Source organism: Xiphias gladius, chromosome 24, assembly GCF_016859285.1.
Source record: "Xiphias gladius isolate SHS-SW01 ecotype Sanya breed wild chromosome 24, ASM1685928v1, whole genome shotgun sequence".
Lineage (NCBI taxonomy): Eukaryota > Metazoa > Chordata > Actinopteri > Istiophoriformes > Xiphiidae > Xiphias > Xiphias gladius.
Window position 1 is genome coordinate 18,071,975 of NC_053423.1, and position 26,998 is coordinate 18,098,972.

The window sequence follows — 26,998 nt, forward strand, 5'->3', positions numbered from 1 at the left end:
TAAGACTCAAGCAAAGTGCAAGAATCAGGTCAATCAGGTTTTGTGTCCTACGGGCACAAAGAGGAAGTCTTCGACAATTATTGAGGAAAATTCCACTCATCACATACATTCACAGCCAAGAGGAAAATTAAATTCATAGTCATTGAGTCTGAGCATGTGTAACTTTTATTATTTGTTCACCTAATTTATAAACAAGCCGTAAAAACTTCCATGCACTGAGCTTTTACACTGTTTGTAATTCATTAATGCTTGCATACAAAGACAAAACCCATAAACAGGATCTTTTTTGTTGTTTTTAAAGGCTCCAGTTGCTCCAAACGGCCATTAGGGCGGCGCCCAAAGCAACAGTGAGAGGCAGCTGGATGGAGGTGGCTCCGTTACAGAGGTCGGTGCCGCAGCAGGTCCTGGTGACGGTGTATCCGGCAGTCAGGAGGGCTCCCGTTTCAGTTTGGTTGCAGAGGAATGAGGCCAGGCAGCCTCGAGTCTGCCGGCTTATCAGACTACTGATGTTGAAGGCTGAAATGGGGGACAAGGATATTACCAGTTAATTTTTTTCACATTAAGATTAAACTCCCTATACATTATCACTGTGTCTGACTGTGACTTCCTATTCAGATCCTGTCCTTAAGTAAGAAGCAGAAATACCTGAAAGTAAAGTAGATATACCCCAAAGTCCTGCATTAAACATTTTCCTTTAATATATATTACAGAAACATCGTCAGCATGTCATAAAGTATCAGAAATAAATGTACTGGTTCTACAGAAAAATGGCCCTTGACTGACATATTATTATAAATTAAATAACAGATTATTTATATGGATTCATCAGTGTGTAAGCAGCAATTTACTGTTATAGCTGGTTGAGGCGGGGCTGGTACTTTATATACAATTCAGTATTTTAATTCAGTGGTTCCCAAAATAGGGGGAAAATCCAAAATGTCACAGGAGAAATAAGAGGAGTTGTGAGTTGATGAATGGGGGAAGAAAGAAAAAAAAAAACCTTTTGTTATAAACTCTGTGGTAATTTTTCTCAAATCTTTTCTTTTCTTTCTGAAATATTAAATAATTGAGCCACAAACAGTTATTTAAGTTAAAAACATCAGAGAAATTTCGAGGGAAAATCTCTTTTCGTTTATGAGAAATAAAATATTATTGTGAAAAGTAAAAATATGTGTAAAACAATCTGGCTCATTCCTGCAGTACTCTATTGTTCTGTATCCATGAGTCACATAGTCATGAGTCAAAAATGACTCAAAAATGTTTTAAGTTACTGTCAGAGCCTCTGACCTGGTCATAAACTCGACAACCCAAAAGAGTTAAACAAATCAGTTTGAAGTAAATTTTTTAAATAAAGCCGCATAAAATATAAAATTAAAAGCTTTTCCTTGGGAAAATAGTCGGTTCTGGCATTGTATGGAATAATGTGTGTGATACGGTATGTGGTAAAGGGTATATGACATATAAAAACATTGGTATGTTGCTTCTCAAACTTCCTGCATCTGTCTAGAGCAGGAAATCATCATTGTATTGAACCTCTAGGTGTGGCCAGATTTCTGGACACACCTCAGTCTGAGCTGTCTTGGCAGGTTTTTACTCTTCAGCAGCGTCAGTGAGTAAGACACACACACACACACACACACACACACACACACACACACACACACACACACACACACACACACACACATACACACACCTATCTGCAACATTTTTCTGTATGTTGAAAGAGGACAGCAGAAGGTCACTGAAGTGTTACGCACCCAGGTTTCCCCAGTAGCAGTTTGGCTGAGAGTCACTGCAGGTTTCAGTGGAGCTGAACAGACATTTACCTGCGATCCCCACCCTGCAGGTGTTACAGGTCAGGGACTCACCTATTATCCAGAACAAAAGAGGGATTTAGGAGAGCAAAGGACGGGACGAGAGAAGAGAGGAAACGTGCTGAGACAGATGAGGTGAAGGCGAACGGACTGCTTTCTTCTAAGTTATACAAGGGAGGAAAGTAAGTCAGAAAGCAAGAGTGACTAAATGCATGGTCAACATCACACCACAAGCCAAGACTGAACCAAATTTTAGCGTCAAGATCATCTTCTTAATCACCTCTCATCATTGTCAAAGTCATCAAAGTTGTTATCATTTACAGAAATACCATTTCAACATGATAAAATGTTATTATCAAACACTTTCGGTGATTCATAGTTTTTATTGTTACTGCTTTCTATGAATTGTGTATCTCTGTGCACTTTGTAAATAGCTGAAGTTGTGTCAGAAAAACCCCACTCAATTTCTTCAAAGTTTGGGGTTTTCAAAAAAAATAAACATTATTTATAATCTGCTGTGTGTCTTTAATACATGGGGAATGATTGTTTATGAGATGTTGTGTTGAAAACAATAAGAACCATGATGGAGGCCAGTATTGACTTCAGTCCCCGTACACTTACAATCGACCAAAGTCACTGGGAAGAACTGGCTCTTCAAACTGAAAAAATGTAAACGGAAAGCAAATCTTTCCGTGACGTATGTCAGTAAACCAACCCTGTCCCCCAACAGTTACGTTCACCTACGACGAAACCGCAACACCAAATACGTTTTGTAGGAAAAACACTTTCACTGACTGGATTGTGTCCAGGGGACAACATGTTTTTTGAATGAATGAAGCGCTGCATTTATCCACGGCTGTGGAGTCACCAGGAGGTGGTTGGGGTGGATGGCGTGCGTACAAAGTGCACGACTGTCACACCAGAGACCGGGGTCCTGTCTGTGGTTAGGTTTAGGCAAGCAAAGCACTTTGGTTACGGTTCGGCAAAGATCGTGGTTTTGTCTAAATTTTTCCAAAATATGTGAACATTTTACCGATATGTTCAGTATCAACATATTTGCGACTTGCCAAATACATCAATTTGTAACATATCCTCATTACATTACATCTGGTCACACTTATGTTTCCTACAAAAGGAATTTGCTGTTGCAGTTTTGTCTTACATGAACCTAATTCTTAGGAGACAGGGTTCTAGTATGGCGGACCTCTTTTTGATTCAACTCAATATCTTAAGTTAATTTCACTTGTTTTCTCAAGTTCAGTTAACACAGTACAATGACTTTGAACAAATTATTACTTTGTTACTGTCATCTCCATAATACTAGATTTATGACCATTAAAGAAAACAGGCTCAAAGATGACAAGATTAAAAAACATATACTGTATAATACGATAATAAGGGAGTATAATAAGGACGATTTAAGCTACTCCTGAGTGTGTATTTTTGTTTTTATGTGCTTCTGTTTATTGCTGTTTGTGCATAAAAGGAGCTTCCAGTTATTTATGGATTAAACTTCAGGGCTGTGGCCAGGCTTTTTGAGAAATATTGAATTCATGATTAAGCAGAATTTCATCAACCACTATTAAAAAAAAACAAAACACAAAATTACACATTTTATTCATAAATTTTACCTCCATATGCAGCGTAAATGTTGTTGCAAAGATTTCCTTACACTGTCAGACATTCATTGTATGCTGGTGGAGAAATTCCTGAATCCTTTCATTTTTAATTTATCTAGTTCTTGTTTTACCTAAAAACAGACAAATTTTAGGACATGTAGTCTATAAAAATATTACAGTTGCACTGAAAAAGCCTCACATGAGTAATATGTGTGTAATTATGAAAAGTAAAAATGTCATTAAACCCTACAAATTTCCAGAAATATTACCAAGGACATGACCTTGGTGTCATCAATGGTAGCTACAGCCTTGGTAAATTTTGTGATCTTGTTTACAAGTTATGAATTGTAAATTCTTTCTAATCCTCTTTCTTTTTGTTAGTGCAACTCAGATTTAGCAAAAACTGGATTTATAATTGGCAATTATGTAAATTTGAACAGTTCTTTTTTTGATGATGGCACAAGTTCTCAGTAAGGAAACTGCGTCATTAAGGTCTGAATGTACAAGATTTGGGGATGAAATCTTAACCTCCGTAACAGTAACTGATTCATCTTTTACATAAAACATAGTTGTCATTTTAAGTGTGAGTCTGATTTTATCCATTTGTGTCCATTTAAAATGCTGTTTCAGTGATCATGTTCAAATTAGGGCTGCAACTAACAATTACTTTCATTATTGAGTAAAATGCATATTGTTTTTTTCAATCATCATAGCTCATCACAGTTTCCCAAAGCCTAAAGGGACATCTTCAGACATCTTGTCTTGTCCAACCAACGATCTAAAACTCGAAGATGTTTTATTTTATTATCATATCAGCCAGAAAAAGCAGCAAATCGTCACATTTGAGAAGCTGGAACTAGCAAATATTTGGAACTTTTGACAGAAAAATGACTGACCCAAATAATTGATTGTCCAAGTGGTTCCCAATTAATTTTCTTTTGATCAACTAATAATTGATCGTTGTACCTCTAGTTCTCTAGCGACATTCGGAGACCAATTTCCTTGTTTTTCAACAAAAAATATAGCGAGTAGAGTGTAGCGTGCTCCTACCTGTAACCACCATTGCCACAAATACTGCAGAGACCAATAGCAATTTCTTCATTTTGCTCTTACACAAATATGTGTTTTATTTAGATTTATTATCAATATAAATAAGAAGCTCCAAATGCAAGGATGAGGCGGTCAAAGAGACGTTCAATGATCCGGTTGTCCAGGTGAGTGTCTGTAGTGGGTTTCAAATGAGCTTCATCAGCTCTGGATCATCTGGTTTTATTTGAAAGGTGTGCTATCAGGATCTCAGATTGACCATTATATACATATATATATATATATTTATATATGATTAAAAAAGGATGTTGACACTGATTTTCATTTGTCAAACCTCTCATATGTTCTTTGAAATGCTGACGCTATGAAAACAGAGGTTTGCTTGATAAGAGCTTCAAAAAGCCAACAAAGAGAAATAGGGATAATGGACGTCTTTGTGTGTGTGCATAATTGATTGTGTGTGTGTGTGTGTGTCTGAACCTTTGAAAACCAAGATCATAATCATTTTCAAAAGCACTTGATTACAAAAGAGGAAAAAGCTTCGGTCAATAACTAACAATTGCTCAACAAATATTAGGATTGTCTATGAAGAGACACTCCCTTTACTCTTACGCTGTGGAGCCACAATAGAATAGTGTGTATGTACACATTTCCACATGGATCATGGAAATTCAGTCTTTACCTTTGGCACATGTGTGAGACAAAATAATCCCAATTTAAATTCCATTGGCAAGTGTAGTATAGAATAGAAATAGAGATAGAGTTATATAAGCTAAGCTAACCTGCTTAACATAAAGACTGGAAACAGGAGAAAACGACTACCCTGCTTCTGTCTAAAGGTTCACCATTTTCTGCCGGCACCTCTCAAGCTCACTAACTCACATTTTATACGTCGTTTATGTAATCTGTACAAAAATCAGAGAGAAAAAAACAACAATTTTCAGCTTTGTTGGTTTTTTCTGGTCTGCTGACTATAGTTTCATATTGAATGGATAGACATGAGAAAGGTATCTATCACTTGTATAGCACTTGGCAAGAAAGTAAACTAGCATATTTCCCCAAATGTCAAACTATTCTTTCAATTTTGTTTTTTGATAATTACCTGTTACTGTGGCCTGAAGTTGTCCCAGCCTCAAATTTACTCACAGTTGCTAAAGGTTTTGCCTTAATTCTTTGTAAAAATCCACACCCAAATCCACCTGAAGCAGGTGATGACATTTGGAGTTTAAGGAATAGTTTGACATTTTTTATCTTGTTTGTTTTCTGACCAAGAGTTACATCAGCTAAAATGATTTACCTAGCTAGCACAAAGCACAAAGACCGGAGATAGGGGGAAACAGGTAGCCTGGCTCTGCCCAAAGGTAACAAAAAATCTGCCTAACTGCTCCTCCAAAGCTCAATCATTAACATCTTATATCTCATTTGTTTAATCTGTACAAAAACCAAAGCGTAAAAACAACATTGTGATTTTATGAGAGATTATGTGCCAAAATATTTTATGGTAGTTACCAATTTCCCGGTAAGGACATGACTCACAGCTTCCCTCGAACAAATACACGAGTAACACCTCGTGAAACTACAACCTCTCGTAAATATATTTCTGTGTGTACAGATTAAACAAACAAGATATAACATAAATACTGGTCTTTGGAGGTGGTGGAAGGCAGACTTTCTTTATCTTCGCACAGAGCCAGGCTAGCTGTTTTCCTCCTGTTTCCAGTCTTTGTGCTAAGCTAAGCTAACCGACTGCTATCAGTAGCTTTGTAATTAAGATAGAGACATGAGAGTGGTATTAATCTTTCCTAAATTCTCGACCTACTGCATTAATACTACTTTGTTTGCTGAACATTTTCCCTATCCCAACCTTGTCTCTGTGAAACACGTTAGCATATCCCATCATATGAATCATTTGGAGGCTGTGTTCCAAATAAACACACAGGGAAACAAATGGAAATACTTTTTCCCTTGGAACTAATTTATTTTTGTAATAATCAGTATTAGGATTAAGTTGCTCAGATACCTGGTATATTATATACAGATACAAATAGCTCTAACAGCAAATGTAGATCTCCTGTAACCTCACATGATGCTATAAAGACTCCAAGCTGAGTCCTACTATGCCGCCAGTATCCCTCCATTATATATCATAGGGACAGTGATGTACTCCAAATGTTATTTAAAGCACAAAAAAGCTATGTAATTTTGAAATGCAAATGTTAAGCAACCATTTTTGTCCCATCTCCTCTTCTTTAAAGGGCCAATTGGCTCCATACTGCCACCAGAGCAGCACACAGAGCTGCAGTCAGAGGCAGCTCGGTGGAGGTGGCTCCGTTGCAGAGGTTGGTGCTGCAGCAGGTCCTGGTGATGTTGTAGTGAACATTCAGGATGGTCCCGTTACTATTGCTGCAGCCGGATTCGTCTGTACAGCCTTGTTCATGGATATCCACAAGGTTGGCACTAAACTCTGGAGGAAGCACAGAAGATCTTTACTATGATTCTTTTTTTAAATTCTGGAGCTGATTTTAATTATGCAGCGGGGATATAGCTGCCATTCAGGACACTGAAGTCACGTTTTAAGTATTGTGTCTGGGAATTTAAGGGTTTCATTGACCTGAAGAGGAGTTTAGACAGGAGTTGTAAGGGCATATTTTCATATTTTTGTTTTAGTAAAGGCCTTTAAATATGATAGTTGAAAATCTGTAACTCAGTTTTTCATATGTGAAACATCATATTACACGTGTGCAATGTCCAAAAATCACCTGTGGACACAGAAAAGTGTTGACATTTGGGGGATTTTCCTAGAATACCTGGTAAAAATCTAAACCTGTTTTGAGATTTTTGCCATCAATCAATTTTATTTTTTGTCCATTTTATTAATTATTTTTTTAATGGGGACAGCCAACTCTATTTATTTATTCATTCATGTTTATTACGTACTTTATTATGATCTTTGTGTGTATATGCAATGTTTTTAACGTGATTCAATGGAAAATCATTGTTTTCACATGTGAAATGTAAAAAAAATTGTGTGCCTACATGTGAATTTATCTGCTTGAAATGTTTGAAAACCACATCTGGATAAATTTGAAATTCTTAAATTATTCTTTTTTTACTTTTTGTAACATTTGATAAAAATATGAAATGGGTTTTACATGAATATTTCATACTTCTCTTACCCCAATCATAGTCCTTGCAGTGGGGAGAAGGCTTTAAAACAGCATTTATGGAGGTGAAATTCACAGAAAAACTGATACATCAGTTAAATTCATTAAGAAAAAGAGGAAAAAAATAGAAAAAACTCTTTGTGGCTAGTCTTTGGGGGTGGAAATTTAGGTTTGTGACCCCAGTGTTACTGATAGATAACAGTTTTTTGGGTCGTACAGTAGCTATAAACTTCACGCTAAAGACAGCAACTTGTCAGCCTCTCTCCAAAACTTTTATTAAGTTTAGAGTACAAAATCATCTAAAACAAAATTCGCACCATATTGGCAATTAAAAACTATCCACTGAAACCCAAAATCATTTAAATTACTTAAGGCTCAGCTTTTTGACACAGTGCACCTGTTCAGTGGCAGTGGAAAGTGGAAATATATCTTATCTTTAAATACACATTTCATTTGAAAAACCCAGCAGGCCAATTCAGAGGGTAAAAAACGTGAAGAGAAATTAAATTTAAATACATTTTTGTTCATTGTTTTTATGCAGGCAAAAATGGTTAATGTTTCATTCAGCTGTTCATCTTACTAGCAACTGCGGTGTAGCATCTGTTCTGAGTTTCGGAGCAATTGACATTCACTTTGCTGAGGCAGATGCCGAGGATCTCCACATCACAGGTTTTACAGAGGATGGACTCAACTGTGAGAGAGGGGACAACCAGAGAACAGGACGTTGGAAAGAATGTTATATGTTTTTTGATCCCAATTCCTTTGAAGAAAGTGAAAATAATATCCTCAAATATCTGACTTGATTTAGTTCAACTTTGATAAAACAAGCACCTGATGTAATCACAGTACATATCAAGACTTTGTTTCATAACCTTTCAAGGTGAACACTGGCTGCGGATGTGTTATCTAAAATGTCATTCAGTACTGGATACGTGTGTGTGACTTTGAAGCAAGCTATACAAAATGCCACTGGTTTCTATTTGTTCAAGCTGTGAGATATCTGAGTTTTTCTGCCTCCATCCAGACACTTTAGAGCTAATTGGAATTTGCTTTGTGGTGCTCAAAACATTAAAAAAATACATTTAACAGTGTTTGACAGTGTGTTTTGTCAGATCCTGTAAAAAATAAAAACAAAACTATAGTATCTGCATGGTCAGCGGGGGAAATAAGATGGATACTTTATCTCAAAGCCATGGCAAACATGTATGTGATAAAAAACATTTTTTGCAATTTGGGTGAACTGACCCTTTCAATGTAGGTCAGATCTCTCTCTCTCTATTTCATACAGCTTACTTCAAAGTCACTGCATTGTTTTTTGGATAAACGTGACATTTTTAACATCATCAGTTTTAAATTGATTTAACTACTAAAGTACTGCACAGTTCTGCTATGATAACTCATATCTGCAAAAAACCACTTTCACTGCTGCATGCACTGTTTCTGAATGGTGTATGTGGTGATGTTCAGAAATAAATTCAAAGCCTATGCATTATTCCGCATGAGAGATTTGTAGAAAAAAAATTGAGATGATCTAAATAATATATCAAGGCTGCATTTTCTCATGCAGAGTTTTTTGTCACAAAGGGTGACCTACAATCACGGGCTCTGAAACAATTTTTGAGTAAAAACCTCCTACCTGTAACAAACAGAGTCAATAGTGCTGCACAGCTCCACAGGAATTTGTTCATCGTGATGTTCTTAGATGTACCTACAGGTGAAAATACCACCTGTCTCTGATTTTTTTTTTTTTCTTAAGAAGTTCCTACTGTTTCGGAAGCGGTGGGTTTAAGGTTTGCGGTACGGTGACTCACGGTTCACATCTTTATACACTGGGGGAGTTACATCACTAATACACGTCAACCGCAGCGATAAGAAGGTTTGTAAAGGGTGAAATATTCCCGCACATGAATTGAAACTAAACACAAACGCAGTCCCTCAGAACAAAGCATAAAAGTGGTTCCCACACTTTTGACACAACCACACAGCCCTGTCAGATGAGCTCAAACACACCATAATCGGCACCACCCGTCATGTTCCAAATATGTTCTTATGGATGGATTTCCAAGTGAATGTTGTTTATTAACACTACTAATGGTATAAAAGTGGATATTGGAACAATGTCTTTTTCATAGGGTTGAATCATCAGTGTTTAGGTAGCTTTGGTTTGCGTTCGTGCCCGAACGACAGATGTTTGACATGATGACCATTTGTCTATTTGTCAGCTACCTGTTTCAGCTGTTTATCTATTACTTCTAGCAATATTTCAAGTTCTCAGCTCATTTAACTAGTCTCACACGGTCTCAAACTGCAGCACGGGACGTTCATGTGTTCAAAATGGCTCAGGTTGGTGGACTGCCTGTGGTAATAGAACATTTATTAGTTAATTAGTTGAGCTCTTCCAACTACCCACTGGCAACTCCAAGTACGATCTGGTTGGGAATCATAAAAATTCCAAAGTAAAATATTGCTAGAGATAAGGATTACTAACTACTAAACTAATATTGTGTGATACGTTAAAATAATAACAAGTAGCAGAGGCAACACATGTTTTCCAGTGGTTTTTCCTTTATTTCACCATCAATGTTTTGTCCAGTAAGAAAACTAAGTAGTTAAAAAGGATAAATAAGTTTAATGATTAAAAAAAAAACACAAAAAAAAACAGCATAGAAGATTTACGAAGTCACGAATACCCCATTGATCAACTTCCTTGATGCAGACACCTGAGTTTTCAATTTTTCATAACTCGTCATTATAAAACTAAACCGTGACATGGCAAAACATGAGTAATGAAGATTGAGTGACAATGTATATGAGCTTATCGGGTCAAAAGAGTTTATTTTGGATAGTGCTTTTGGTCTTGGTAGCAGCTGGTTGCTGCTGTTCTTGTGATGTTGTATTAGGCATTTTACAGCACGCTTCCCCAAACGGATGCCAGGACGGCCACACCAATGGCAGCGGTGAGGGTCATCTTGGTCTCCGGGGCGCCGCTGACCTGGACGGGGTTGCACTTGTCAGTTGAGCAGCACTCAATTTTGGTCTGGTAGGTGACACTCAGCAGGGTGGCATTGGTGGTCATGTTGCAGCCAGATGAGGATGCCCTGCAGCCCTGGGTGTTGAAGCCCACGAAGCTTGAGAGTGATGGGAAAGCTGGGGAGAACAATGAATATCTAGTCAGCTGGGACACTGGTTTTGCAGCTTGGAACATCGGGGAGTGTTTCTCGATCTGTGTGTCTGACTGTCATGGTATTTGGGAAGGATTTAAGTCAATCATGCATGTGATGTTATGCGTGTGAGCTCTTGGGTAATTAGTAGGCAACTTACTTGCTTTTCCAGTAAAGCAGACACTGCTGTTGGACGAGCAGGTCTCCTCCCCACTGCTAAGGCAGACGCCCACCAGACCAAAGGTGCATTTGTTGCAGGTCAGGGACTCCACTGAAACACACAAGGGAAAGCACAAAAGTTAAATACATAAACACACTTCATGTTGAACATGTAAAGTTTCCACAGTAGTGTTCAAGCTAATAAAAACCTAAACTGTCTCTAGAGCTGAAATTATCGATCGAACGAGACCTTTCTTGCTTTTTAGAGATTTTATTCATTTCGGTCATCTGTATTTTTGGTATCAACATGTATATCTTTGTGCTCTTTCTAGACCTTTTCCAACTTCAAGTTTTACTCATAATATGCTTTAATTTTATTTCAGCGATCTTTTTTTTTTTTTTTTAATTTCTGTTAATGTTGATTTGAAATTAAACACCATCTATATTGGCAGCGCTGTAAGTTTTTCAGTTCGACCTTTTGCCAGATCACTCCAGTTCAGCGAACATTGTTTTGGGGGATTTGTGATCCACCATGCCCTGCACTGTGGGGCAAACAAAAGTTGTTAAACCCAGCCCGGGTAGACAAAAAATTAAGATCTAACTGACATATCAAGAGACATCTTATCAGTTGAAGTGATACTGTATTTGAATCTTCATTGTCAAGGTGTGAAAGGATCCTAATCACTGGTGCACTTTTATTGAATGGGGACCTAAAGTTGGTTTTTCAGCTCATTTGGAGGATTTTAAAAAGCTGTGGTTTCACTAGTCTGGGTTTTGAGATATCTGCCTCTGAGATTTTTGCCGTTACCCCCGATCCAGTGGAGGTGAATGGAATTTCATTAGTGGCGCTCAAAGTGTTTTCAAAACATCAAAACAGTTTTTAACAGACCTAATTTCTTCCCAAGAAATTTCCCCTTTGAAAATTTTTGACAGTGAAGTTTTATGGAGTAACTGTTTCACACTGATGTTTGAGGGTTTTTTTTTCATTGCTGATGCACTTCCGTTGTGTTTCAATGGCAGCGGGCTTTTCAGTGGCTGATGTCTCAAAAAACCTGGACTTACAAAAGTTAAACTATCTGCGCTAGGTAGTTGACCTGGTAGCACCAGGTCTAAGCTGTACTGTATGAGCACTGGTTTGGGCAAATGATATAATTCTGATTTGTGCACAAAAATCTGAATTCAACTGTAATTTCTGTCTCCTTTACTCAACTATGATGCAGATACATGATTTAAAAAAAAAACAAAAAAACAGTAATACAATTAATAAAAATGTTAAGTCTAAAAAGCTAAAAGCTAATTTGAAAACATTGACCAGCCTTTTCATCAACTGAGCTTTTCCCACCTTCTTCTCAGAGCAAACTTTTGCATTGAGCAAGTCTGCAGGACTTTTTTGGTCAGTATTATATTAGTGTTATCAGTTAATCTACAAATTAAGGATAATTCAATCAGATCAATCCCTGCCAGAGAATTTGCCAATTTTTTTCCTCCATATTTTGTCTGTCATATCTTTGTTTTGAGTAATACATTTGTGATAGTTGATTGATAACCCTGATTACTGGTTAATCTTACCTAGCATGAAAGATGCAACGACTGCAATGATTCCACATAGGAGCCGGCCCATCTTGGTGTGTCGATTTGGTCCTTGGTTTCGGCTCACAGACAAGAAAAAAAATAAATCTTTCCACAGAAAGCTCCTTGGAGGCAGTGTGGAGTGAAAACTGATGAGCTTGTTGGGTGAGGTCTGAAATTTATAGTGTGTGACAGGGGAAGGGAGGAGACAAGATGGGGTTTACAAGTCCTTTGTTATCTTATCTTTATCTTTACCTAGGGGAAAGATTTAGTGAGAGGGGAGGAATGCAAAGGATTACTCAGGCCCTAAATAAGATTTAACTGAATACCATGAGCTTATTCAAGTAGAATAAGTTATTAATTACAAATTGAAATCATGACCTTAAGTTTACATTTTGTAATTTCTCCATTAATCGACTTATCGTTTCATCTAAAAATTGGCATAAAAGAGTGAAAGAAAATCTCAATTTCCCAGATTTCAAGGAGACATACTCAAATTGGTTGATTTATGGAACAACTGGCTATTTTTTTTAAAATAGCCATTGAGGACACATCTGTTTGCAATTGCTTTTAATCAAATGTTGGAGCTGCAGGGCCTTTTTAAATGCCATTTATTTTTATTTATCATTTTCAATTCTATTTTATTTATTTTATTATTCTATTACTTCTACCTGCTTCTTTTAGTCTTGTCTTATTCCTGTTTTATATTCTTTTGCATGGTGTAAAGCACTTTGTGTAACCAATTTTCCTTGTGTATGAACTGTGCCATATAAATAAACTTGCCTTGCCTTTAACCCAAGATATTCAGTTTGAAACAAAGAAAATCCTCAAATCTTAGCATTTGACAAGGTGGAATTGGTGAATATTTGTCAGTGTAGCTCAAAAAATATATATTATATTATTATATTGTCGCATGGGGGAGAACCAAACAGTGAAGCAGAACAATATTGTTTCCTAAACATTTACTGTGTTAAATCTGCCTACTTGAGAAATTGTGGCAAAATCCATTAAAGTTGGAGTCAGGAAAAATTGTCAACAAAAGTTAGTTTGTGAAGTTAAAACTGGTTGGTGTTAGTTTTTTTTTCTCCCAAATTTTAATCTGCTTGTTTGCAAGCATGCCAAGAATGTCCTGTGCTGTGCCAAAACCTTAAATATGGACAGATGAGTTGCCTCAGCGGTGACATCACTGTCTGTGCTGTGGGGCACTGAAGCCTGAAGGACCAGTTGGTCCTGCAGGATGGCATTGAGCTGAAAAGATATTTAGCAGGTAGAACCCAGACCACACCAGTAACACCACACAAAGAGTGATCGATTTATTCACGTTCTCCTCATATATACATTCAAAACTAGCAAGATACACAAAAGCTTCATCCCCACATTTTGAGTAATGTGCAGTGTAGAATTGAAACCAATATCAAAAATATAATAGGTTAAACACAGAATTAATGGAGCTGTTGGAGGAAGAAAAAAAAAAAAAAAAAAAAAAAAAAAAGGTGAAACCAGCAAAACAAGACAGAAATGTTTTCACAGATACTGCCAGACAAAAGCCATGGGGCCCATTTACATTATGTTAGCTACATGTTAATAAGGTGAACGCAAAGCAACCGAAAATAAATGAAATGAATAGAAATGGAAATGTTCATTGAAGCTTTGAAATCATATATTGGCATTTGAATATAAAGGACTCTAGAATGACAATACAGTGGGTCAGAGGCAATTAATTTAAAAAAAATAGTTTGACAATTTGGGAATTTAATCTACTCTCCTTTCAGGGTTAGATTAGAAAAATCAATACGACTTTCACGTGTGTAAGACGAACATGAAGCTACAGCCAAACACGGTTAGCTTATCTTAGCATAAAGCCTGGAAACAAGGGGAAACAGCTAGCCTGGTTCTCACTAAAGGGGACAAAATCTGCCCACTAGATCCTCTAAAGCTGATTACGTTATGTGTGTTTAAAAACCAAAACTTGTCTTTTTAAAAAAAAAAAAAAAAAAAAAAAAATCTTCGGACAGAACCAGGCTAGCTGTTTCCCTGTTTCCACTCTTTATGCTAAACTTAGCTAAGCTAACAGTTTCCTGGCTGTAGCTCCATATTTACCACATGGACACAAGAGTGTATCAAGCTTCTAATGTAACTCTCGGCAAAAAAAGGCTATTAAGCGCATTTTCTAAAGTGTCATTCTAAAGTGTCAAACTATTCCTTTAAGATATGATGGCACAAACTGACCTAGAAAAAGGACTGTCAGACAACCCCCAACCAAAACTTTATACTGCTCATTCAAGTGGAGAGGGTTAATTACAGGGGACTTAAAATCATGTCAATGTAACACTCATTTTAGGCTTTAGCTGTCCGCTAAACATTTTAATATCTTTTGTAGTGAAATGAGGGCTGATACATCTGAAAATACAAAAACAAAAAGAGGGAATTAAATTTTAACTAACAAACACCAATGTGAAAGGAAAAATTACAATACACCTCAAGGATAGTAAACACAAGACCCATATGGAGGAAAAATCACAAGCTCTGTAGTTACAAAATCACAGAGCTCATGTCTGAGTAAGGTATTTTATTTAATCCTGGTAGTGCTAGTGTGTGTAAATTATGTAGTGTTTGTGTGTGTGTGTGTGTGTGTTTATGTGCATTTTTTGTCATCCATCATCCACTGCATCTTCTGTTAAACCAGAAAATTGGCCACAAGCAGAGCAGTGATGGTGGCGGCGGCCAGGCTGACCCCGGAGGCCCCGGGCAGACCGGGCGCGGCGTTGCACAGGTCGACAGTGCAGCAAGTCTTGGTCATGGTGTAGACGGTGGAGTTGGAGCTGCTGGTAGGAAAGGTCACTTCTTTAGTCTTGTTGCACTCTGCCTCTGCTAGACAGCCCTTCATCTTGATATCCATGAAGCTGACTGTGGAGCGACAAACACACACGATCACAATCAGCGTCCATTGTTCATTGTGTTTGTTTGAAATGGCTGGTTAGAAGTGCACGCTCGTAGGAATGCACTAACACACTGCAAGTTGTGAAAACCTTGTCAGTCCAGTTTTGGTTCCCGGGTTTTACCTTCACTTTAAGTCCTCCCTATTTTGCCTTTATAAGCCATATATAAACATTTAGTCCTTGTAGTTCTATACAACATAGTTATACAGAGCTACAAGAACATTTTAAGTGTTTATTAATGACCAATATATGTCAGCAATTGTAACTTCTCCTTTTCAAGACACATTTTATATTATTACATCTATGTTTTACTATACTGTAAGTCATTATCCATTTATAAACCAGTGTCCACTGATGAGTACACATAGGAGGGGATAGTTGTTAATATTTTAATAAGACCCTCAATTCTGCTTAAAACTACATTATAGTAATTTAATTGTTTATAACATGTTTATATACTGCTTACAAATGCTCAATAGGCCGGCAGAATGTTTTTAAACAAATAACAGGAATAAATCAACATCAACACACTAAGGATTTGCATGTTTTAACTCCTTTAAAAAAAAGGATGATACTGGAGTTAATCTTTTTCTTATTGTCACAAAATCCCATGTTCCTACTGAAGACAAATCTTCAAAAATAAAATTACAAAATATATAAAATAAAAGGCTTAAGTAATTCCATAAAACAACTGGGCACTGTAGTTTTCAGCAAACGTTGCTAAAAACTACACAGAAGCAAATAGTACGTGTGTTGGGGACTATTTTCAGCTAAAGATTTGGTCTTCTATTGAGTATTCACAGTAGCAGCTAAATTAACTCCAGTGTGTGTGTTCATTGAAGTGAAGGAATATGTCAACCTGTGCAACAGTTGCATTTACGTGCAGTTGCATTTATGTTTACATGCACACGTTTTTCCCCCACCCTGTTTGAAAATCATTTCAATTGAGGATTTCGGGTCGAGTCTTTACGTGGGACATGATTTAATACTGTCTGGTGTTTATATGTGCCGACACATTTAATTGGAACACCTGTATGAGATGCACAAAAGTGATGACTATGTCTTCAGAGCTCCGAGAGTTGAAAGACATGAAGACGCATGCGGAGGTTTCTCCGTTTCTGCTTGACAAGGGTGTAAAACATTAGCTTTCCTATCTTTCAAAGAGCCAATAGGTCAGTATTGTTTTGTCCCATTTTTTAATGATTGTGATAGCTAATCACTACTGGTTAGTTGGCAAGCAGGGACTGTTGTCCCATTTGTGTGTCCAGTAACGTTAAATTACTGGCCCATGGACATTTGTCTTACTCTCTAGTTTGCCAAGATATGTTGTTGGTGTGATGTTAGCTATAGTAGCTGGAGAGTTGTGAGTATCACTATCTGGCACTGGTGTGCTGGCTATGGGAACCATCTTGTCCTCTCTGCATGTTAGCTTTGCAGAAGCAACTCTAGCGCAGTATATATCTCATTGCTCTATATCATGGTATTTGTCCATTCAACGTGCGAAGGGTTTTATAGCCATGGAGACCCTAAAACACGTTTGCTAGCACAGTGGATTTATTTTGTTGGATGTGTAATTTGAAATGCTGTGCCAGGTAAAGTCACCTTCCTTGTTAGCTTAGCTACCAACCTTCAGTCCTCTCTTCTGTCACAAAGACATGGCAAAGACATGGGCTAAAACATAATCTCCTTGGCGGAGGTAACAACTAACTCTTGCTAGTTTTTTCTCTGTTGTGTTTTGGATGCTGTTTGTGTGCATGTTGTTTATTGATGATGTTTTATATTATAAAGGTTTGTTTTGCTTCAGTTATGAGAAAGAGTATCCACTTCCACACCATATAAGACGCTCTAGATCGTATGTGAATTTGGGGGGCGGAAATTCTGAGGGGAGCACTGAAAAGCTCAAATGTTCAAATGTTCAAATGTCAGTGTTTCTCCAGAATTGCTTACTCTTATGTTTTCCACCTGACAACTTTATATGTTTACTGTACATTTAAATTTACTGTAGCCACCAAAATCTTCAAAATCATTTATGGTCTTGTAAGCTGCTATGAATGAGTGCTTTTATGTAAACGGCTGTCCAAGCTGTCAGACTGAGACTGGACGAATGAAACTTAACGCCAACAAGTTGAAAGGAGGGACTGAACCAGCCTGTGAATACTTAGTATTATCTACTGTGGGTGAAGATAGACATTAGCGATCTTAATCATCATTTCAAAACAGTTGATACGGTATCTCAGAACAGTAAGAGGCAGATCTGTGATCTGCAACACCTGATATATCGAGCATAAAAGCACAAATGTGAGTGTGTGTTTAGAGCTGCGACTGATGGTTATATTAATTCATCTGTTTTTAACTGGGTTCCCCCAATTAACCACAACCTTCAGGAGGAGGACCGGAGAATATACTGTATGCTTAACCCCATTATTTTTAGCAAACTATTTAGCTAACTACTTCAACCGTTTATTCGTTACTTTTAGCTAACCATGTCACTTGTTTATTTTTAAACTAACCATTTTGATTATTTATCCATTACTTTTAGCTAACATTAAATATTTCAACTGTTTTTCCATTACTTTAAGCCATTTCAACTGGTTAACCATTGCTTACCCTTACTATTTCAACTGTTTATTTTGAGCTAATCATTTCAACGGTTTATTTTCTAGCTAACCATTTCAGCTGTTTATCCATTACTTTTAGCTAACCATTTTAAACTGTTTTTTTTTAATTAGATTTATCTCTTTCAAATGTTTATTCTTTACTGTCTGAACTGTCTTTTCATGACTATAGCTATTTCAACCTCTTATTCATGACTTTCAGCTAATTCAACTATTTTTTCATGACATTTTGTTAACTATTTCAACTTCTCTGATCACTTGCTAACTAGTTTTCATATGCAAACAGGAAATTGCTACATATGATGTGAATGCGTTACAATTGACTGAGGATGAATGACTAGTTGAGCAACCCAACAAGCTTTCCACATAACCCAAGGCAAAGCACCCCCCTGAGCTAAAAGTACCCCTGGTTGGGAATCATTGGCTTTCTCTTGAGCAACAATTGAATATGAAGGATTCGTTCCAGCACAATAAAAAAAAAAGGTGAATAACCTTTTGATGAAAATGCTTTCATGTTTTCATGAGAGCTAAGTCACCTTCCTTCCTTCCGGCTACAGAGCTACACATTTTGAGAATGCAACTAATGGGGATTTCATGCGAGTGTTGATGGCAAGCTTCTTAAGGAGAATGTCAACCGGTGAGATTTTCAGCTACTGAGCTCCTTACCTGCCTTCCCGACTCCGCTGAAGCATTGTTCTCCCTTTTCACATGTGGTTTCAGAGGTTATGCACAGGTTCCACAGGCCAATTTTGCATTTGTAGCACTGCAGAGCTTGGCCTGAAATTAAAAGAAAGTTGGGGTTGGGGGTACAGATGAGGTAAGTGGGAAGAAGGAAACAATAGTAAAATTAGTATAAATAGGTTTACTACAGGCTATAATTGGTATAAATATATAAATTCATTCCAGTAAACATCTTCTCGTGTTTGTTTGGTATGGAGGACTGTTTCAGTGTTTACCATCCACTCAGATGATGGAGTTTGTTATTTAAAAGGGGTCTTACGTGGTTGATTATGAGATAGAAAGTTGGTGACCAAGGATGAAACAAGTGACCTGACCTGTGGCATAGAAGAGCTTTCATGGTCAAGGTCGTACCATCTCTTGGTATCACCTGGATGTTTTATTGTCTGATTCAGTCTCTATTCAGAGACTTTTACACTTTGCCTGAAACCATTTAACTTATTACAGTTATTATTGACTTACTTATAATTATATTGTGTACTTTATTTACTTAATAACGTAATTCACTTACTGCCGCGTCTACTCTATATATACACTGTAAATAAACCTGTTCAGTGTCTATTCATCCTGAATGAGGTGGCTCCTATTTTTTCACCCATTAAGGATTTTTTTGTTTTTCCAGTTGATCCACTCATTTATTGATCAAATTAGCTGAGGCGCCGAGTTATCAATTTTTCCTCCAATTAAAAAAAAAAAAGGGTTTCTTTGTGTTTTTCCTTTTCCAAATTGATAGTCTGAGGATAGAGGTTCTTACATCTACGGACTGTAAAACACTCAGACAAATTAGAAATTTTGTGCCACATAAATAAAACCAGGGCTATTTTATCAGTTTCATTTAACAGCTGTAACTACGTTACAGACAAAGAAGACCTGACTACAGATAATAGTGCCCTGTGTGGATCATGTTAATTCAGACCAAGTCTGAAGTTGGTTTATAGCCAAGCTATGTTGACAAAAACTCGCCTTACAGATAACAGGTTTAAAAAGGGAGTCATCAACTCAGGAATTTTGAGTACAACTTGGAGAGTGAGCTCACATGAACGAAGCAGGGTGTTCAACAACTGCACTGCACGCAACACGGACAGATTCAGAGCAGCATGCAAATCACAAATAAAATAAGATGAGCAGGGAATAAAATTCAATAATTGCGCGTTTTGTGGCTGTGGAGGAGCTTTGTCGAATCTGGAGAAAAAAAAAAAAAAAGAAAAAAAAAAATCAGGATTATCTCTGCTTTGGCCTTGGAAACTACAAATGTTGATCAGAAGTCTATGTTAAAAACTGAGGGCAGGAATTTGTTCCCCAGTTCCACACTACACACTAATTGTATGCAATACTTATGAATTTTCATAGTTCTGGCCTAATGTTTTTGCCTTTAGTACACAACAATCAATGTACTTTGCTACCGGTACCAACACTGAGTGATATAAGTGTCATAAATTCGAGTGATACAGTAGTCAAGTCAGTTATGTTTGGTTTGTTGGCTTTTGGATTAAATTTATTAGAATGAATTGCAATCCAGGTTCATTTTAGAACTGACTGTCTTATTTGTCTAACTTTATGCAGGGTTAAATTTTATGCAACTGATTTGTTATCTTGGGTTTTATTTAAAAAAAAAAAAAAAAGTGTCATAAGACTTTCGGACTGACGTCAAACAATGATGTAATTTTCAATGACAATTACAGAGTAAGTGAATTGTTCTGAGATCCTCTGAGATCTTCCTCACAACCGCCCACACTTTGCTTTGGGTTTTTGGAGCTGTGAGCAGCTCCTCCCTTTCCTTCGCACCGTGGATTCTGCAAATAAAGTGTCCATCAGCACCACTCAGAATCAAACCCAACCGCACTATTGATCCAAATTTTGCTTTAAATTACTAGTGTGTATAGGTTTTTATCAAAAACAGAGGGTGTAATGAAGTGACACCATTAGGTTGCAATTTGGGAAATGCAACTTAAAAAAAAAAAAAAAGAAAAGGAAAAGCTTGTATTCTATGTATACTAAATAACAAACATTATTCCCTCACATGATGAAATGATTTAAAAACATCAGGAAAACTGCAAAGTAAGATTAGGAAACAACGTTTCCTAATTGTACCTATTGATATTTTTTCATTTTATTTTTATGTTTATTATTGTGATAACTTTGCAGTTTTTCATGCTGTTTGTTAATCATTTCATCATGTGAGGGAATAATAATAATAATAATAATAATAATAATAATAATAATAATATTTAAAGATTGTTAATTTTGATATGGTCCTTTAAAATAATGACTAATCTCTCATGCTACATTTACAATATGTAAAACCAATTACTAAGACCGATGGCTGATTAAGCAATTAACTCCAATATTGTACAGACAACGGGTACTTTAAAAGAGTTACTGCTGTATTATCAAGATGTTTGCTGGGCTGACTCATCACCATTTACCATTTTTAAAAACCGATGAGAAGCTCCTCCAGGGCTGCATGGTAGTGTGGGGAAATACTGTCCATTACGTCACACTCAAAAACCTAAAGCACTGTTATCTTTGGTTATACTCAATTTCACTTTTTCCACCATAAACAGGAGGAGTTTAACTTGAAAGACGTGACCGTTTTTTTAAATACATTTCACAAAGTAAAACCTGTACGATCTTGTGAGAGCCAGATTTCAATGCAGTCTGGAAGGATATTCCCAATTCTTGGCCCCTGAGACTAAGACACACCCACACCACTATATAGACGCAACCCCACACCCTACCCTGCTGGTTTCGGTTGAACCCGAGCTCAAGTAGAGCTGACGATTTAGAGACTTTTGACAATCCTTACATCCTCTCTTATTGCCCCAACTCATTATCAAACATAAAACTGAAATATATTCTGTCATGAAATAGAACAAAAGGAAAGAAGGTTGTTTCTTTCCCGACCTTGCGTACTAAAGTAGCAAACCACAGGTAAATCATAATTACAGTGTCATGGGATTTCAGTGCTGCCACACCTTGCAGTACGTCAGCGCTCTACAATGCTGACTGACATTTCACATCACCTTGTTCCTGGTACTGTCTGAGAGGAATCTAAAAATCCGGTTCCACCTGATCCTTCAAGCTATGGAGTCACTCGGTCTTTAAACAACACACACAAACATTTGCGCACATGAAATCGTTTTTTGTTTAAAGCAATTAAGCACGTAAATTCATTGTTAGTTTATGGGAGAATTACTGAACAGGTCTAGAGCCAGAGTAAATAAGTAAAAGTAAATAAAACGACTACAAGAGAATGCAAAAGAACCACAAAAGGAGACAAAATGACCAGAAACAGATGCAAAAACCAACACAAAGAGATGCAACACAACCGTAAACAAGCGCAAAACAACCACACAGAGACACAAAACTAGTAAGAAGAGGAAGAAAAAAAAAAAAAAAAAAAAAAAGACTAGAGATGCAAAATTACAATTAAAAGGAAGCAAAACGACCATAAAAAGGACACAGAACAACTACAAAGGCATGGAAAATGACTAAAGAGACCCAGAAGTTGGGTTTGGGCGTCTTGCTGTTACTGTAGGAGGTATGGAGGGAGCTGTTACATGTCCGTGCCCTGGGGCCATTGTGAGGAGTCTGATGCGGAAGTCATGTGGGAACAAAAACTAATGATGTTCAAATACAGCACGCTGTCTGTTCGCTGCTGCAGCAGAAGTGTCTCAACATATGGCTGCTTGTCTCTTCACCTGCCTTGATTGCAACAAAATTCCTACACAGCAGCACATTTGCTTAAAGAACAGCCTCTGGATAAAAGAAAGATATACACACACACACACAAAAAGGGTACAGTCTTTCAATTTTGACAATATACAGGAGACAGGGGAAGTTGGCATGAAAAGCAGCAGCGCTACATTTTTCCGGGAATAATTAGTCACCACACACGAATGAGCAAATCTCAGGGTAAATATTCATGATCGTCAGTGCACTTCAAAACCCCTTCCTTGTTCTTCTTGCTTGGGTTCAAGTATGCTGTGGTTTTAAAAAGTTCATAAAATAAAAATTCTCCTCTCATTACTGGAAACCTTGTTCTCCTGTGAGGTACTTTTACAGTGCATCACTTACCAACCACCACCACCACCACCACGGGACACACCTGAGTAAAAGCAAGCGCGCCCTTTCAGAGTGGAAGTCCTGACTACAGAAAATTATTTGAAAAAGTGGTGGGGCAAATACTCAGATCCCTTAATGTCACTCAGTTGGCAGTTTTTTTCTGGGTTTTTTTTGTTTTGTTTTTTTAGATACACCTAGCTAAAGCTAATGCAGTCTAATCCCGCAATAAATCCCAACTTCATGAAGGTCATGGTGTTCAAATAATATTTTGTCAACTGTCACTGATATAAATCAGAGTTTCAGATCTCACCTTCTTGTCTATTAAATGTTTATATATTGTTAAAAGAAATACTTAATAGGAGGATTGAAAGTAAAGTGTTACCACTCTTTTCATATCCTTCGCAATCTTAACTTTGTGGGGAAAAAGTGACATGAGCAATTATTTTAGCTAAAATTTAGAGGAGAAGTAAAAGAAAAATGTAAATACTCAGTTACAGTGCATGTACTTCGAAATTGTTCAACAGTACCTGAATAAGGTGATCTGCCCTACTGTTTTTTAAGTCTGTTTTGCAATGTGCCTGAGTAAAAAAAGAAAAGTCAGATTCAGGTGTTATTGTAACTCAACATCTAACAATATTTCAAACACAACATTTTAGATCTGCATTATAGCTCTGTGTAGGGCTGTGCGAGTTATCTAAACTCATTGGGAAGGAATTAAAGCCATAGATGCGTAGAAATACCAGAATCTGTAAACATGAAATCTCAAATTAAGAGATAGTGCAGATACTTTTTTTTTTTTTTTTTAAAGTCAAGCAATTACTAGTTGATAAACAAGAGCACTATTTTTAATAAAGTCCCTTTAGAGGATGATATATGAATACTGCAGTGAGTTAACTCTGCCTAAAACTCTGACTCTTTCTTTGCCCTCCATTTTGATAGCAGAAGAACATCAGAACAGCTCAGGTGTGGCACATTCCTAATAACCCTCAATGTGCAGCGTCAGCCTTATACTGCCCTCTACTGCTCTTTCCCTAAAACTACTACTAACTACAGCTCTGATGTTGTTGGTGTACTAGGTTTGGTGTTTTTCCTCCTATAAAAAAAATCGGTGCTTTGGGGAGGAGTAGGTAACCAAGAATTACACTGAGGGCATCGCTGTTGAAAAACGTCTAAAAATAAAAAAAAAGTTCCTAGTTGTTTCTACTTCTACTTCTGCTTGTACACTTGTCATTAATTCAACATGAGCATATCCACGTGTGACCAGCAGAACCAACTTTATAGATCCAATTCAATGATAGAGGCTCCGTTTTAGACAGCTTTGTGTTAATATCTCATCGTTTCAGATCACCGAGGGGAGCAACTGGAAAGAAAAAAAACAGTCAATAACACAAGCCGAAATTAAACTCGCAGTGTGAGTCATGCGCTAAAAAACACCATCCCCTCAGTGCACAAGAAGTTGAAATGAGACACCGCGTCGTGAGATGTTTATCCAAACAAGTTTATGAAAAGTAATATGAAGGTAAATATGCAAAGACAGCCTTAAACGCTTCCTCTGGATAGGGATCATTAACGTCCTCAAACTACAGCCCCAGAAAAGCTGAAGATAAATGCACCCAGATGGTCCAGTGGGTTGTGCAAATATTCCCCATTTGCATTTGGATGTTAAGTATATTCTCGCTCGCACTGGCAGCATCCGTGAAGAATGGGAGTAGCCAGGCTGATGTGGGGAGTAGCCGGATGGAATATTTGTGGCATAAAGATATTTGTTTTTGCTCTTGTGAATTAATTTATACAGATCACTAAAACAAACCTTAAACATGGGTTTGATAAAGAAGAATTGACATTTTTACAAATTAAAAATCAACTCCATTTCATTATCCTGTTCAGTCAACATCCTCTGAACTTCAGAAAAATCAGATCTTGAGGTCTGGATTTAGACGTAACTGGAAGCCACACAGAGGTGAGCATGTCCTGGTCTATTTTTTCTGGCAGGTGATGCGCTCAGTAATCGGTAACATGCCGACTTCAAAAAAAAAAAAAAAAGTCAACCAGACTGCCATCTGAAATCAACTACTTTTCCCCAGGGTAAACGCACCCAAACAGAGAGATTCGACCCTCCTGGTCACCTGTACAGGGAGATGTAAAACCACAGTGTGTAATCATCTCCATTTGTGAATCACTCTTCTGTGACAAACAACTACTTAAGTAAAGAACTAGTGGGCTAAAGGTCAGAGTTATCAGCTTAGAGGGTAAAAAGCAGCCAGGATGTGAAATGGTTCCTGCTGAAAAGGGTGTGGTTTGAAACAAGAAACCAAAACAAAAGAGCTGAGGGGATCCCGAAGACAAAAAAAAAATGGTACTACAATGGCCTCAAAACACAATAGTACAAGAACAAATGTCCCTTATGGCGTGCCCAGTCTGCAGACTGCTCTGTAGAAGTGGAATTTAAAACTCTGGCAAAGCCTCCACTGTTACAAGGTGAGGAATTTCTCATGCAACGGCTGGCAGGCTGGGACATGATTCACTCTTTTTAATAACGTCTGGCAAAAAAAACCCAGCCAGAAAAAAAACAAACCAAACGAGAACATCGCTGTACCACAAACAGGCTGCCTGACCCCAACCTATGATAACAGCATTAGAGTAAAGCCTGGGATCTGCACAGAGGGTAAACACACCAAAGCTCTGCTTCGTCTTTGTTCATCTGTGGGAACCAGTAACTCATTCTGCATTTTGTTGAATCTTACAAGGCAAATCTGTTGGTCGGAGTTGCCTTTTTTTTTTTTGGGGTCAATCAGTAACTTCTACAAAACGTTGGAAGCTGGTGAAAAAGGCCCATAATGACTCTCCAGAGTCCACGTCCAGGGTCAAAGCCCACAGATGTGTCTTCAAACTTTTCTGTTTAAACCAATTAAACCCCAGCTATGTATTTCAACTGTTTATTGCTTTTGTGTAACTTCAACTATCCCACATCTTTTGAGATGACAAGACGGCTCTTTCAGGTGATATTTAGAATATAAGAAACCGAACAGGTGATGCTATGTGGAGGGCCTCGCTGCTCGTTATCTCATCTGAAACAGTCAAATGAGTTAAGTGAGTTTTAACAGTTAAACTAGTTCACATCAAAAAAAAAAAAAAACAGGAAATAGATTTGTATATCATGATATGACACCAGTCTTTTGCATTCGTATTTCATTATGCTAAACAGCCGGAGGTACTTCTGCATTTACTGGTCCGCCACTGTGTACGTTCTCAGGTTCCTCACAAAAAGAGCCCACTTGTTTGGGTCCAGCCCTGCCGCTGAACTGATGTGAGCACGCCACTGGCACAAGAGGGAAAACACACCCAATCAGACCACCAGCCCCAAGCCCTGCGCCCTGCGCCCCGCGCCCCGCCGAGTAAACGCCAAGAGGGAGTCAGCTCCCAAATACGGGCGGAGGAAAGTCAAGCGCTTCAGTTTTCACTTTTTCAGCAAAAACGTGTTCGACAGGGTCTGATCCGTCCTGCCAGGAAAGAAACGTCGGGGAGAGCTTGAAAATAAAAAAATTACATCATGGAAAATGTTATTGCTCCATGCAGAAGCAAAAAAAAAACCAAAAACAAACAAAAAACAAAAAAAACAAAAGTTGAAATCCAACATAATCTAATCATGTAATACTTGACGAAAAGAAACGCCAATTCTGAATTCAGCAACAGTGCAGACACTGTTGTGATGTTTTTTCAGGGAAAGCGACCACAATAAAACACAGACACACCAAACTTCATGTAAAAAACAAATAAATTAGAAGAAAAAAAAAAAAAACTAGATTTTGAGGGGGGACTTTATAAAAAGGTTCTCTCTGATATATAAAACCCCCCCATTCTAATAAATTCCGTTTTAGAGGCAAGTTTTCCACTCGAGTTGCTCTACAATACCGGGGAAAAAAACATGCATTTTTAAAAATGAATAAATCACAAAGTCAGAGTTTTATCTTACCGATTGCAAAGCAGAATCCGACTGCGAAAAGCTGGAGAATAATTCTGTTCATGTTGAGGGGGGAAAAAAAAAAGGACTCGACTTTGAGGGGCAGCTGCCTGGAACCGAGCACTCAGACCGTTATAATCTTGA

At 37.5% G+C, this 26,998-nt stretch overlaps 2 protein-coding genes across 5 annotated transcripts; both read right to left on the reverse strand.

The window, feature by feature from the left end:
* Nucleotides 1–194: 194 nt before the first annotated feature.
* On the reverse strand, nt 195–9,415 carry LOC120786403 (sperm acrosome membrane-associated protein 4-like). Of its 4 annotated transcripts, none has more exons than XR_005706717.1 (4): nt 9,284–9,415; nt 8,228–8,338; nt 4,487–6,947; nt 1,770–1,871 (listed from the first exon to the last, which is right to left on the reverse strand). XR_005706717.1 is itself a non-coding variant. In XM_040121844.1 (3 exons), the coding sequence occupies exons 1-3, from the start codon at nt 4,536–4,538 to the stop codon at nt 296–298; spliced, it is 384 nt and encodes a 127-aa protein (XP_039977778.1). In that variant the 5' UTR covers nt 4,539–6,737; the 3' UTR covers nt 195–295. The 4 variants fall into 4 exon arrangements, 1 of the variants encoding a protein (XP_039977778.1); XR_005706719.1 differs by having other exon boundaries at nt 1,781–1,871; nt 5,993–6,947; XR_005706718.1 differs by having other exon boundaries at nt 1,805–1,871; nt 5,586–6,947.
* A 4,419-nt stretch (nt 9,416–13,834) lies between these two features.
* On the reverse strand, nt 13,835–26,998 carry spaca4l (sperm acrosome associated 4 like). The gene is made up of 3 exons (XM_040121069.1): nt 26,867–26,998; nt 18,757–18,867; nt 13,835–15,443 (listed from the first exon to the last, which is right to left on the reverse strand). The coding sequence occupies exons 1-3, from the start codon at nt 26,916–26,918 to the stop codon at nt 15,214–15,216; spliced, it is 393 nt and encodes a 130-aa protein (XP_039977003.1). The 5' UTR covers nt 26,919–26,998; the 3' UTR covers nt 13,835–15,213.

Excerpts from the sequence above, each read along its gene's own strand:
- spaca4l (XM_040121069.1), bottom strand. The coding sequence starts at position 26,918 with ATGAACAGAATTATTCTCCAGCTTTTCGCAGTCGGATTCTGCTTTGCA. Across the intron at positions 18,868-26,866 it reads CGGATTCTGCTTTGCAATCG|GCCAAGCTCTGCAGTGCTAC; the intron begins GTAAGATAAAAC and ends TTTTAATTTCAG. Across the intron at positions 15,444-18,756 it reads CAGCGGAGTCGGGAAGGCAG|TCAGCTTCATGGATATCAAG; the intron begins GTAAGGAGCTCA and ends GTCGCTCCACAG.
- LOC120786403 (XM_040121844.1), bottom strand. The coding sequence starts at position 4,538 with ATGAAGAAATTGCTATTGGTCTCTGCAGTATTTGTGGCAATGGTGGTT. Across the intron at positions 1,872-4,486 it reads TGTGGCAATGGTGGTTACAG|GTGAGTCCCTGACCTGTAAC; the intron begins GTAGGAGCACGC and ends TCTGGATAATAG. Across the intron at positions 517-1,760 it reads CTGCTACTGGGGAAACCTGG|CCTTCAACATCAGTAGTCTG; the intron begins GTGCGTAACACT and ends CCCCCATTTCAG.